Genomic DNA, 13902 nt, shown 5'->3' with positions numbered 1-13902 from the left:
TCTTTCAGCCTGCTCACCAGCAGCGTGCAGCAAGGTAAACAGTAAACATGCTTAGCCTTAAGCATGTTTACTGTTTAAGATGTTGGTAACAAGCCCAGGCTTTGAATTGACACATGGATCGACCTGTTAAGATGGTAAATGAGTTCAAGTTGTTGTCATGGTAGTGAGAATCCTAACCAATAGTACAAATAAAACACACCCAGAGTCTCATTCTTTGGTTTTTTCCTTTTTCACTCCTGCTACAGACATAAATGGGTCATGGTTTTGAAGAACAGTGCAATGAGACTGTGTTTATTTTACCTAAAGCTGAGGGTTTTTAAACAAAAACCTAAGTGGTTTGTTTATGTTTTCAACTATTTTTATACACAACAAAAAACAACTGATTTGACAAGTAAAAATGTGACTCCTATGCCAAGTAAAGTCAGTCAAAAATGGAAATAATCTGAAGTCTACTTTTTTATTCAAGGCAGTACGTTCCTTGCAGCTGTTTTTACAGTGAAAACAAATCACAGTAATAAATGTGAGCCTTTGGTAAAATAAAGGGACCAGCTTTCTGACATTTATCGTTACGACTGAAACTATAACATTCAGTAAAAAAATAAATAAATAACACTTGCTGGGCATTTCTTGGGAGTCTCTATTTGTGATAATAGGTCACAACTTTTCACATGTTTCAATGTAAGTTCAGATACATAAAACACCGCAGAATTTTCAGCTTTTAGAAATGCCTTATGAATCACATATGGACTCTTCTTAGGGCTTTATTTAAACCCTGTTGTCAATGCAACTGTTTTTCCTACCATACCTTTTCCTTCCACTCAATGTTCTATACATACCAAATCTACAAGACAGCGCTCTTCTGGACAATGACAGCCTTCTTGACAGCTGTCAAATTATGAGTCTTCCTCATGTTTAAGCAAGTCTAACATGGCCATGCCATGAAGCAATGACATAAAAAAATCTATTTTTAAATTGCTTTAAAGTAACAGTCTAATTCTTCACTTAGTGAAGAATCAAAACTGATAGAAAAAACACTCAAAATACAGCCCTCTGTGTAATGAATCTACAAATATATGACTTCCACTTCTTGAATTGAATTACTAACAAAGTAGTTGCCAACAAAAGTTCAGTAGCAGCTTGCTGATCAGCTGTTTGGATCTGTTTACAGTTGTTCAGCAGCTTCTGTCTTTGGCTGTGTTTACTAAGTGGACACATGGCTAGCTGTTGCTAATGTAAACATTAGACATCATCATCTGAGTCATCTCAGCTGCTGTAGTGGGACCCTGCATGCAGAGTGTTTTTGGTGTTTGGACTCTACATGGACGTAGCCGTGTTTGCTTTCTAGGTTTGACTGATTTTAGACCAGTATTCTTGCCTCAATTTGAAGCACCCTCCCAGTCCCCAACAGGAGAGTGTCCCTTCCTCTTTCCCCTCTTTCATAACAGCTTCTGACAAGGAAACAATGGCAACAGCTCGCAGCCAGAAACGTGTTCACGCTGCCGCTGTCAGCTCCCATCAGCGTGCAGGCCGAGTTAGCTGGCGAGCCGAAGCAGCGAGGAGCCCGGCAGCATGTGTGGAGCCTGACCTCGGTGGGAAGCAGGCAGGGGAACAGGAGGAGGAGGAGGAGGAGGAAGAGGCTAACCTTTCAACAAGACAACGCTAACTAGCATGAGGGCTAACGGCTAAAGCTCGGCTAGCAGCTCACCTTGGTGCACGGCGACGTTGCAGCCGTGGCCGTCGCAATAAACCAGCGGGTTTTCCGCCCAGCCGCGTTCGTCCGAGCACACACAGCACCCGCCAATCATCTCCTTCATGTTACTCGTCAACAGCCTGTCGTCCGCCGTCAGACAACGCTCGCCGCAGACCATCTACGAGGAAAGCGGACATGCGGAGGAAACACACAAGGACTGACCGCAAAAAGAAAAAAAAAAAAAACTTCGTCGAAGACGACCGTCGTTTTATCCGCAGCGCCGTTCTAGGTGCCACTCCACCGACATGTCATGTTTCAGACGTGTTTACGTCCCTTTTTCGAGGCACTATTTTGTTTTCACCAAAACATTGCCGTCAGGGCTCGATGGTGGAGCAGAGGGGGAACTTCGTAGCGAACAGGAAATGCGTAACGACGCACGGTGAGTGATTAGAGCGACGTCAGTAACGATTGCTTTTTTTTTTTTTTGGTCCCACATGGACGTGTGAAGAAAGGAGACGCTACTCTGCAAAACTCAAGTCAACAACAGAGTAACAAGAAGTTTAAATACTGAGGAATATATTATGCTAAGGATTAGAGATTAAGTTTGCTCAACAAAAGCTAAGGAGAATGAATTAATGATTGATTTAATTTAACAATATTGCATATTAGTCCAGGAGAAGGTAGTTTGAGGGAATCCCATTTCCCGTGTTTCCCCACCGGGTCCCCCAGATCCATTAGCTCTGCTTTTAGGTTGTGGTTAAAAAAAAAAAAAAATCCTCTGAGAAATGTTACACTCCGTAACGAATCTGATCCAACTTCAGTTCTTGCTGCTTCCTTGTAGTGAAACATCACGTCCCTGTGATTTTTGTCGCGCTAACCAGATGTCATTGCGGCAGCACAAAACAAAACAAAATATATATTTAAAAAATTTAATGCAATTCTTGGTGCGTTTGCACTTGTGACAATATATACTTTGGACAGAGAAATGCTCTGCTAAATTGTTCGTGATCAGACGAACTGAAATTGTGCAAAACAAGATAAACCAGCTACACATACTAGCTGTTAGATTTTAAATAGATTATTGTTTTGCTACTTTTGCTCAAATTAAAGTTGTTATATTGACATACTTCAAACTAAGTGGCTATTTTGCCATTGAAATGTTGCACTCATTTACACATATGAGAGAGATATGCAAGATCAGCTCCTACTTTTTATGTGAATCCTGGAAAAACTTATTTTAAAGACTAGAAAGCCACGTCTCTTTGCTGGGTCGCCACACCAAGGAAACTTTGGATTAAATGCTATGAATGAATAAGTTTCAACCAAATGCAAAATGGTTTTAGTTGATAATCTAACTAATATTGAGTCTAATACAGGTGAGAACAATGTGGCCAGTAATAAATTATGCACTTTTTTTTTTAACTTATTTGCTTACTAATCAATAAAACAATTAGAGTTGGTGAGATGTGGAGTTAGATCTTACTTATCAGTTTTGTTACATTAATTTAAGCAACAAACTATCATTACAAGTGTTTCCACTTGAATAACCTACATTATGTCACTTGAGGAGTTTATTGAATATATGTTAAAGTTGCCCATTTAAATCATTTAGTGTATTTCTCTTTGCTATCCATTTTCACCCTCCCCCACTGTCGATTGCAGCCAGATAAACTCTGGTCCTCTTCCTGCCTCGTTTGTCCGGGTTACTGTGACAGTTTTAAGTTTTAGCTCCGACTGTAAATATTGAAATGTTTACGTGAGTAGCTCTGTTTTCGCAGCCATTTGTAGACTTACGAGGATCAGAACAATCCTGCCTTTTACCAACGGCTTGTTTTCTTCCCCTTCTTAATTTGAAGAGTGGCTAAAGAAAATTTGCCTCTGTGTTACACACCGGGAAACGTTTAGTGGCGACTAGCTGGAATTCTCCACCCGAGCTGATAAACGGGTTATAAATTTAAACAGTTTTATTTACATTTATAAATGCAATTATTAAGTTATTTTATTTTTTTAAATTCTGTTTCTGAAGTTTTTGACACTGCAGTGCAACCGCACCCACCACATTGCCTTGACTGCCAGGGGAAAAAATATAAATTTATTCCTTTAATTTCCTTTTTTTCCCCTTCCAGTAAATGTGTATGTTTTTACTCTGCTGTAAACTAAGTTAAACCATACAACTGCTAAAGCAGTTCCAAATGTATGGCGTGACTTCACCTTAAATCATTACCGAATCAACATCAGTTTTATTATTATGAAGGGAAATTAAAGCGCAAGGGTGACTTCTTAACTTTCTGACTGGGCAAAAATCTCCCTAAAATGTAAACCCTGCGAAGGTATATATTGTGTGTAGCTGCATATCAGCATGTCAGTAGTCTGCTTTGTTTTGACAGTTCTCCATGCCGTTGCCAAGGATGCTCACACACACTCACACACGCCATTCCAAGCACTCAGCTGCTGCTTGCATCACTGACTTCTGTGAGCGTGCTCCTGCGCTCGGTTTCCAGAGAAACATAATGACTTGCCAGTAATGTGCAGGAGCACACGAGCGTCCTCCGTGTAATATGGTGAGCGAGAGGTCCCTGGGAGTGCCTGCCCATTGTTTGCTTTAATTTCAAATTGCTCAAATGCTCCAGTCGACACTGGACCTTGCACTAAAATGGGGACGGGGGTGTGTGTGCGGTGAGGGTGTTTCGGGGGGCTAAAAAAGAAGAAGAAGAAGAAGAAGAAGAAGAAGAAAAAAAAAAGTGAATGGTGTGTGGCAGGGGAAAAGCTATTAGAGCTGGAGAGAACAAAGGGAGGCGAGAGGAGGGAGGCAGCGATGGTGGAAGGCCCGTATAGCTGCTGAGAATGCTGAAAATGGTAAATAATTTTTATAACTTGCTTTTGATTAAGTCAGAGTCTGCACAAATAACAAGCAATGCTGCTCAGGATGTCAAAGAAAAGATGTCTCTGCAAACAGAAGACAACACTGATGCTGCCTTCTTCCTGTTCAAGTTCCCAAATTGCGGATAATACTTTCTGTAATTTATTCTATACTTAAACTAAAAACTAAACCAACATAATTAGTTGATTTTTAAAAAAAAAAAATTTTTTTAAAGTATGTATTTTATTTCAGCCGTGGATGGACACACATTCAGAAAAAAAGCAAAAGCTCATCACAATCTACGCTATTGTTTTGTAGCTTAGTTTACTTTATTCTCGGATACTGACAGAAATCTAGTTGAACCAGTTGATAACTCAATTTTGAGAATTTAAGCAACACCATGAACTGGCATGCAAATGCTTAAAAGAGTTAAGGAGAAACTTTAAAAATTCCACATTTAAAATTACACTCCACTTAGTTTTCCCCCCTCCCCCCCCCGCCCCACAACAATACTTTTCATGTGGTTGTGGCTATGTTTTTACAAGACGGGTGACATTTTAGAGTTTCATAAGTGTATAATGGGAAACATGGAGCATGCATGGAGAAAAAATTTTAGAAAAAGAAGCAACTTGCAAAAGCAATGCATCCTGCAAATCAGATGTCAAGGTTGTACTCTTTGAAACTGGCATATGGAAGGAAAGAAAGAAAGAAAAGAATATTTCATTTTAAAATGGTTGAGTGTGTGTGTGTGTGTTGGGAAATGGGGACTCACAAAGGGATTGCAGAATGAGTGTGAGAGGAATGTTTTCACAGATTGACCTAATACACATCAACAAATTGTTGTATTCAAACCATCACGCTTACAGGTTCAAGCCACACTTCCTTTGGAATTAAGCTATTAGTTCTTTTTTTTTTTTTTATGTGTGGGAGATAAATAAAAAACACTAAAATGATAATTAACAAAAATCCTCATGGACGTTGCGAATGAAGATTGGCAACCAAAGTTTTTTTAAAAAAAACTATCAAAAAGTTAAAAAGTGTTGCAAGAGAAATGTCCATCCATCCATCCATTCACCCATCTTTTTTCCTTGCAGGGTTGTGGAAAGCTGGTGCATCATCCGGCGTCAGGCACCTGAGACATGAGCCACAGTGACTTTCCTTTAAAATTAAACAATTGAGATTTTTTTTTTATTCGCACACAGGTGGAAAGGATTCCATCTCAGTCTATCTCCCTGTTGCATAAATGCAAATTCCACTCCGGTCTATATCGTGACCAAGCAAACGCAAAAGTGAAACCAAATGAACCTGACATCAATTTAGGCTGCGAGTCATTTTTCTTGGTATCTCCTCTTCCAGTAGTTGAAGGAATTCTTCCTCCGACCTGATATTTCAGTAAACAGCGGTGTGTTGTTTATGTCTGTTGTATGCCTGCAAAGATACATACAGGAAGGTGAAGCCGACCCCCCTCCAATCATGCCTTTTTCCTGCTTACCCCATTCATCAGTATTTAGCTAACTGACGGAGCACAGGGGACCGAGGAGGAGGGGAGGGGGGAGAAAAATACAAACAGTCCCAACACGGCGGGGTGAAAGGTGAAGAGAGCCCTCCCCCCACCACTGTCCGCGCATACTTCAGGCTCGGATTGCAACTAAAAATCACATTCTCTCGTGGCAGTGGGGAGTGGAGAGGAATCCATTGTTTTTGGCATGGGGCAGTGGGTTTGTGTCATAAAAAGTCCATGCTCTTACAAGTGCCAGCGCCTCCTTGACCAAGTGTCTCTATAAAACTGAATGCGAAACAAATGAGAGCAGCAACGCCGGAGCGGGAGGAGCGACGCGTTCGGCTGGACGAGTGTTTGGGATGAGGTGGGGCGGGGGGCTCAGGAGATTTGCTCTGCAGCTTTATGGGTGAGGAGGCCAAGCACAAGCCAAAATGAAATGTTGAGTGTGGAAAGTTTTATTCTGAAAAATATACAAAACCCTCAATTTCAGAATATGAATGTCAATATCAATGTCAGAATTTTTGGTTTATGTAAATTGAAAGCTTCAGACAATTCATTGGTGCGCTCCTCTTATAGATAGATAGATAGATAGATAGATAGATAGATAGATAGATAGATAGATAGATAGATAGATAGATAGATAGATAGATAGATAGATAGATAGATAGATAGATAGATAGATAGATTTAATTGTTGCAGTTGTTTTTCATTCAAAAACATCTTGATTGTTTTATTTATTTACAGTTTTCCACGTTTCGTTTTTAGTTTTAATTTACCAGAATTGAGGCTGAAATCCAATTCCATTGAGCAAAACTATTAAATTACGTTCCTGCTGATTCCCCTTAAGCCCCAATCTGTTGCTACAGCCATGCCCAACTCGGTATACTAAGTTGGAACCTTATGCCAGGGCTTTGGGACGGTTTGGACGTTTAAAACGTCTTCTCGCTGCGTCACCAGCCCCTCAGCGGAAGCTTGTTAGATATCACCGCCGTGTTTGAGGGGTCTTGCTTTCGGCCACTCTTGGTCTCACTTCCAAAGGGAGTTTATTGTCTCCACCAGAAGGAATCCAGTTTATCCGGAGAACAAGACGTTAAGATGAAACAAGCCCTGATTTTCCTTTTCCAAACCTCCCCCATGCAGGACGGACACGGCGCGCACAGTGGCTGTGTGCGTGGGGATCCGTGGGCTGCTCCCCCCTCCGGGGGCTATTCGGACTTTAGCCCCACAGCAGCTCCCGTGAAACTCCGATTGCATTCTGCTGTCATGCACAAACAAAACTTGAAAGCCACTTTTCTGTTTTGTCTCTCTTTTTTGCTGTAAACAAAGTCAGAAGTTGTCCATTTGCGGGGTTTATGTAGAAGCGTTGAGAATGTGGGTCAAATGATCCTGAGCTGCAGTGGGAGTTATCTGAGCTAAAGAGACTTGGCCTCACAAAATCGCAGATAATAGTTCAAAGGTGCGCGTACACACACACACACACACACACCCTCACACACACAATACACTCCGATTTTCTGTAATCCAAAATTCAATTTGGGTGTAAAAAGAAAAACTTGCATCTTAAAAACTTTTTCTTTTCGCTGTGCGTGCGTGGTTTTCTGGTGACTAGGCTTCTCTGGCGTTGGAGAAGGCGTTCAGTGATTCACCAACCTGTGCAAATGTGGCTCGTATTTCGAGGCAACGCCAGGGTGAGGTCGGTATTATTCAATACATGCTGGCAAGCCTGCAAATAAACATAAGCAGGCTTAATGCTGCGGAGATGAGCATGCTCAGTCTTGAGGCTGACCCCGTGAGGGACGGGGCCACAGGGGACTCACGTGTTTTATCCAGAAAACAATGTCGAAGCAAGGAAGTGTTGGAGAAAATGTGACGCTGGGACAATAGGCGATCGAATGAGAATGATGTGGGACTATTGCTTTCTCTTTTTTTTCTTCTTCTTCTTTCCCTCCGAATAATTAACCGATAATGGTACCAATAGGTTATTCGGAGAGCCCACAGGGTGGAGGCTTCAGCTGCATTCTCCCCCTTTTCTTTTTGAGAAGCCTGTCGGGTGTGTGTGGATGGATGAGGTGTGCGCGCGCGCTCGTTTCAAGTTACGAGTCAGGACTTGTGGGTGTGTGTGTGTGTGTGTGTGTGTGTATGCGTCTGAGTCGGTCCGTGCAAAAAAATCGTATGTGCACGAGCCTTCGTTTTATACTGCAAAGTTGCTATGCGCAACGACAAAGTGTGTGCAAAACGGTTTCTTCAACGGTGGGTGAATTACATTCAGTGCTTTTAATTATAATTTATGATATGATATTTTCTATAATTGTAATAAGTCTATTTATAATGGCCACGTCAGAATTTAGGAAAGTCGTCAATAAAAAATAATAATAAAAAAAAAAAAAACACGTGGAAAGGGAAAAGCAACCCTGACTGGCGCTTCTGTTCTGCACTGTTCACTTGTGTTAAAAGAGGGAATAACAAAGCAAAACGTTGAATATGTTCTCCTTTAATTACCTTAATAATTACACCCTAAACGTATTACAAGAGGCACTTGTTATTTACTTTTCGCTCAATAAGCCGTGCGTAATTACGCATAAGAAATGGTGCAGCGATATGCACATCTTTTGAAATAAATAGTCAAAGAATGAAAAGCCCAACCTGTAATCTTAGAGTATATGTGGGTCATTCTGCGCAAGCGTGGAAAAGATAGCATATTTGAAACGTATAAATATAAAAAATATATTAAAAAATGTTTAAAATGCGCTGCGTCACACATACACCAACATAAGATGGAACTATTTTATAAGCATGCGCATATTACACCTTATTGTTAAACCTAAAGGGAACAACATCATACATTGCGGTTTATAACGGATTCCAGAGTTGTTGCTGACTATTTTTGTAATAAAAAATAGTATGGGTTTTGTGTGTGTGTGTGTGTGTGTGTGTGTGTGTGTGTGTGTGTGTGTGTGTGTGTGTGTGTGTGTGTGTGTGTGTGTGTGTGTGTGTATAGCTACAGAAACATCCGCTCCTTCTAGAACAGCACTATTTGCTCAAACGGCAGACTGTGGGCACAATTGTAAACTACTGTAATGGCAGGGTGTGGGAGGGGGTGGGGATGGAATATCCATTTTTATTGCATCACCTGTCAGCGCCGTCCAATGGGCGTCCACTCCGCCAGCATTAATTGATGAAGGTGTCTCCAGACTGGTCCACCTCCCTTTCCATGTCGGTCTTTTTTTTATTTTTTTTTATTTGTGGCTTAGCCAGCAGCCAGAAAAGCAGCTGCTTTTTTAGCTCTTATTCTGCTTCTCCCCTGTCTCCGATTCACTCTTTCCTCCCTCCCTCCTCCCTACCCTCGCAATACCTCCCTCTCTCCCTCTCCTCCTCTAGCTATTTTATCCCTCTGGCTGAGGCAGTGGTGCACACCTACCCCTCGTCCTGCTGCCGACCAGAGGGGGAGTGGAGCCGGGCGGAGGCAGGTAACAACGGCGGCCCCCGGCTTGGTGGACGCATCCCTGCGCATTCCTTCACCATGCCGGACCGGGGTGGACGCAGTCGGCAAGCTAGTAGACAGGGACTGCCCCATTTAAAACTCCGCATGTCAAAGTTTGCATTTTCATGACGCAGCAGCAGCAGAGTGGATGGATTAAAGGTATGCAGGATGCCTTGAGCCTGAGACCCTGTGCCATTTGCTGGTGAAGCCACAGAGTCCAAGCAGAGACTGCATGGATTGATGCGCCAAACATGGGAGACCTGGTTTGTGGGTTTGAGGAAATGCAAGGAGTGAGACTGGGATACCTGCTCATCAAAGGGAAGCAAATGTTTGCTTTGTCTCAGGTCTTCACCGACCTGCTGAAGAACATCCCTCGGACTACGGTGCACAAGCGCATGGACTACCTGAAGGTGAAGAAGCACCAGTGCGACCTGGAGGAGCTCCGGAAGCTCAAGGCAATAAACTCCATCGCTTTCCATGCCGCTAAGTGCACACTTATATCGCGGGAGGACGTGGAGGCTCTGTACGTCTCCTGCAAGACGGAGCGGGTGTTGAAGTCCGCGAAGAAAAGGAGAGCGACAGCGGCGTGCGCCCGCGCGGACGACGACGAGGAGGAGCACGCGCCCTCGGGTGTCCTGCGCGCGGACGCGGAGCTGATGTGGAAGGAAAAAGTTTGGTTCAGTTTGCACGGCGTCCCAGAGAATCTCGCGCTGCACGGCAGAGCGGGGAGGAGGAGGGAGCTGAGTCCTTCTTCTTGCCTTACCGACGCCAAACTACCTCAATTTTACCACAAAGCCCACGGACGGGATTGCCGTTGGACGACCAAATCCAGCCGCAAACACGTCAAAAACTATGAAACTGAGAAATGTGCAGGGAACAGATTCGCTGTGAGCCAAAGGCACGCGTTTTTCCGGCAGCCGGTCTTGTTCCAGTCCGCCGCCGCCGCAGCAGCAGCTCAGTCCAGGCTCTCGCGCTCAGCCGGCGACTCGCTCCACAAAAGGAAGAGGAGGCGCGAGGGGGGCGGCAGGAGCAAACACGTGCATCTGCACGCGCCGCCGGTGCTGCTAGTCCAGCCCAAATCCTCCGGAGCTTCTTTCGGTGCTTTCCACCTCACTCCGGATTTCTATCTGGACCCGCGACCTCACCACCATCACCACCACCACCACCACCATCACCACCACCACAACAACAGCAGCAGCAGCAACATCAACAACAACGAGCCCGGCTTCGCGGAGAGCTACAGCAGCGACACCGAATCCTGCAGCACATACTCGGACCCACAGTGCCAGGACTCGGACTTCGGCTCCGGGTTCTCCAGCAGCAGCAGCAGCTCCGAGGAGGAAGAGGAGGAAGACGACACTCAGTCGGAAAGCTCAGAGGTCAGCTCCGATGAAGATGAGGAGAGTTCCACTCAGTCCGACTCGAGCTCCGTTTCGAGCCGCGTTTCGGTCCAAAGCATCCGGTTCAGACGTGCACGGGTGGGTCTGCACACCGGGAAAGCACCTTTGGTCCTGCAGCCCACCTTTCACTACAACAACCAGCAGCACAGGACGCTGAGTCATGGCGACAGCAGGCAGGACAAACATCAACAATGTTGCTTTGGTGAACCACGAAAGGACTCTTTACAGTTAAACCCGGTGGCTAACGGCAGCATTTTCACCGGGCCCGCAAAAGAAAAAGCGTTTGACTGTGACCCAAACAGGACTGAGGAGGATCCGGTCCCTTACTCCCCGGGGATCGACCCGAACAAGGCCTCTCTCCCGGCCGCATTCAAGTCCCGGGGGTTCAGCGCACACGCTGAGCCCAGCAAGCTCCAAAAATGCGTCGATAAGCGGGAGAAGCTGAAACCGAGCACCCCGCCGAAAAGAATAAAGACCGAGTCCGAGGAGCCCCACGCAACCGCGTCCCCCTACCCCGACAGCGGCAGGACAGCCTTCAATCTCAGCAACGTGAAAATAAAAGTGGAGGAAAGCTGCGATGAATATGAATACCTGCAGAGCCAGACCGCTGTGGTCAAATGTAAAGGAGATAAGGCCGATCTCAGCGGAGCCATCAAACATGGAGGCTTTTCTAGCAGCTGGATTAAAGCCGCGGAGAAAAGCCCCGACGTGGCCCCCAGGTCCCCCTGCGGTCCTCAGGAATGCAGGAGTAGCCAGGACGCCCCCAGCGTAAAGGAGGGGGAGCAGAGAAACAAAACCTGCAGGGCTCCGGGGCGGGAGGCAAAGAAACGCCGAATTTCCCGGACGCACATAAAACAAAACGTGCCTAGAGTCAACGAGGCTCCCGCTTCCTCTTCCTGCTCCTCATCTTCTTCGTCCTCCTCCACCACGGAGGATTTACGGAGCAGACGCAAACGCAGCACCGCCAGCAGCTTAGCAGCAGCAGCAGCGGCTTCTCCAGCTAAAACGCCTTTCAGCCTGATGGCAAATTTCCCATCCCCGCCGTCGCTCGTCGTTGACAGCGACGGGGATTTGTGCCCTGCTTACTCACTGAGCTCACTGAGGGCAGCCGGGCCTCCTCCTCCGTCCCACCCCGTATGGAGGTGGCAGCCAGGCGGCCAGATTCTCCCTCCCCCACTGCACACTCAGAGAACGAGGAAATATTGAGCTGAGACAAAAAAAAAAGTCCCAACTATGTCTATTTCCACGTACCCTGTGTTTTAAGGTGCTCGCCCCTTTTGCCTTTGATTGTTTTTATTTTTCAAACTTTTTTTCCTTATCTGGGATTTACACTCCGTTTTTATTCCTCCCTCCCCACCCTCACTTCCCTGAAGAAAAGCCACAAGATCCCACTTGAAGCCTCCACAGGACTGTGAGACGCAACTCGTGGATTAATGCCTGAAAACCTCCTTTCAAAATAAGCTATTCAATCTAAGCAATATGTTTTGCTCCCCAATCTCTTTTTTTTGGCGTAACCTTCTTTGTCGGTTTTCCTGCTTTGCTCGACCTGTTGGATTGTCTGGTAGCAGGGTTTTAGTGGGTTTGTTCTTTGTCTAAAAAAAAATTTTTTTTAAATGTGATTTTAAAAATAATAACAAGAATCCTTTGGATGAGGCAACCGCAGGGACTATTTCACTTTGTAAATAAAGACGAGACAAAATATCAGGGTTTCCAATTATGTGCCACCTGGTATGTTTTCTAATAAATCAGCGCTGTGTTTTTCTTTTTTTTTAATGATGGCCAAAATAGTCCACGTGAACTGTGAAAAAAACTTGACTATTATTTTAATTTTATTTTTATTATTATTATTATTTTTGTTGTTGTTGTTCAAAACAAATGTATTCTTGTGGACCTTATCTTGGGGTGCTTGAGATTTTCAGTTATTTGTCAGAAGTTTGCAAACGTGTGACACAATAAACAAAGGGCCCGAGATGCAGAACAAGCCTTATGTAATCAGACAATCAAAAATAAGAACATTCGTGGACCCCACACACCCCACTCCGATCCACCCCCCCCCCCCCCCCCCCACACACACACACCCCAAGAAAAGGTCCCAGGACAAAACCATATTCAAGTCGCTCCGAGTCCATCTGGCACACACAAGACCTTTGGGTCAGGCTGGGTGCGTCTAGTGTATTTCATGTAGTACATAATAGGAGGGGAACGCAAGGATGTCCAAAGTGGGTTAACAGTGGTACACCTTGTAATCACTCCGGCTAGAAACAATGCGACGAAGCACAAGGGAAAGGTTTGAAAGTGTGGCACTTCTACACCGTTTTGGGTCGTGTTTCAGCTGTATATTTAGGACTAACACGTAAAGGAGAAAAATAATTATTATTTTGAAAAAAAAAGAAAAGAAAATCAAAATCATATACCTGTTTATATAGGGGAAATGATTTGATTGTGTGTGTGCTTCTGGAGGCAAAATTTGCAAAATTACGGAAGGATTTTGTTGCTGGGTGTTCGCTCACCAAAATTTGATTCAGTTTTATATATATAATCCTGCCTTTATTTTAATAATAATGTCCTGTTTTTAATATTAAAAAAAGAAAAAAAAAAAAGGAAAGATGCAGGAATTGATAACCCTATCTACCCACTCACATCTCCCTCCCCTCCCAAAAAGTAACAACAACATAAACAACACAGTTTTAGGTTTTGTGAAATGTTGCTTTCTTTATTTGTGAAATGCATCCTGAATGTAGCCTTTCTGAACATGGCCGCTCTGACATGCTCCATGTAGCCCCGTTCAGTGTGTGTACAAACCTTTAAATGGAGAGGGGCTGAAGTTTGCACCGACATGTAGGCATTGTTTTTGTAAGTGAATGTGTCCACGGTGTGTTCGTGGCAGTTGCAGGACGCGCTCTGCTAATTGGCATGCTTTTCTGTCCCGCCACAAAAGAGAGGCCCCGGCAGCTTATATGGTGAGGCAGA

The 13902-nt window shown here is 44.4% G+C and overlaps 2 protein-coding genes across 4 annotated transcripts in view; one reads left to right on the top strand and one right to left on the bottom strand.

Annotated features, from left to right (window-relative positions):
• Nucleotides 1-3083, bottom strand: part of mllt10 (MLLT10 histone lysine methyltransferase DOT1L cofactor) — a 45261-nt gene extending 42178 nt beyond the window's left edge. The window contains exon 1 of one of the 3 annotated variants that reach the window (XM_028004793.1): nt 1706-3083. In XM_028004793.1, coding sequence (XP_027860594.1) covers nt 1706-1868 — 163 coding nt within the window. In that variant the 5' untranslated portion in view covers nt 1869-3083. The remainder of the gene's footprint in view (nt 1-1705) is intronic. The other 2 variants (XM_028004792.1, XM_028004794.1) reach the window with 2 other exon arrangements.
• A 5921-nt stretch (nt 3084-9004) lies between these two features.
• The window catches only part of skida1 (SKI/DACH domain containing 1), a 5868-nt gene continuing 970 nt past the window's right edge, over nt 9005-13902 (top strand). Inside the window, exon 1 of the mRNA XM_028005833.1 lies at nt 9005-13902. This exon is cut by the window's right edge and continues 970 nt beyond it. Within this exon, the coding sequence (XP_027861634.1) occupies nt 9784-12138 (2355 nt within the window). The 5' untranslated portion in view covers nt 9005-9783 and the 3' untranslated portion in view covers nt 12139-13902.

Source organism: Xiphophorus couchianus, chromosome 21 (genome assembly GCF_001444195.1).
Source record: "Xiphophorus couchianus chromosome 21, X_couchianus-1.0, whole genome shotgun sequence".
NCBI lineage: Eukaryota > Metazoa > Chordata > Actinopteri > Cyprinodontiformes > Poeciliidae > Xiphophorus > Xiphophorus couchianus.
The sequence above is the reverse complement of the archived record's forward strand: the minus strand, read 5'-3'. Positions and strand labels throughout refer to the sequence as shown.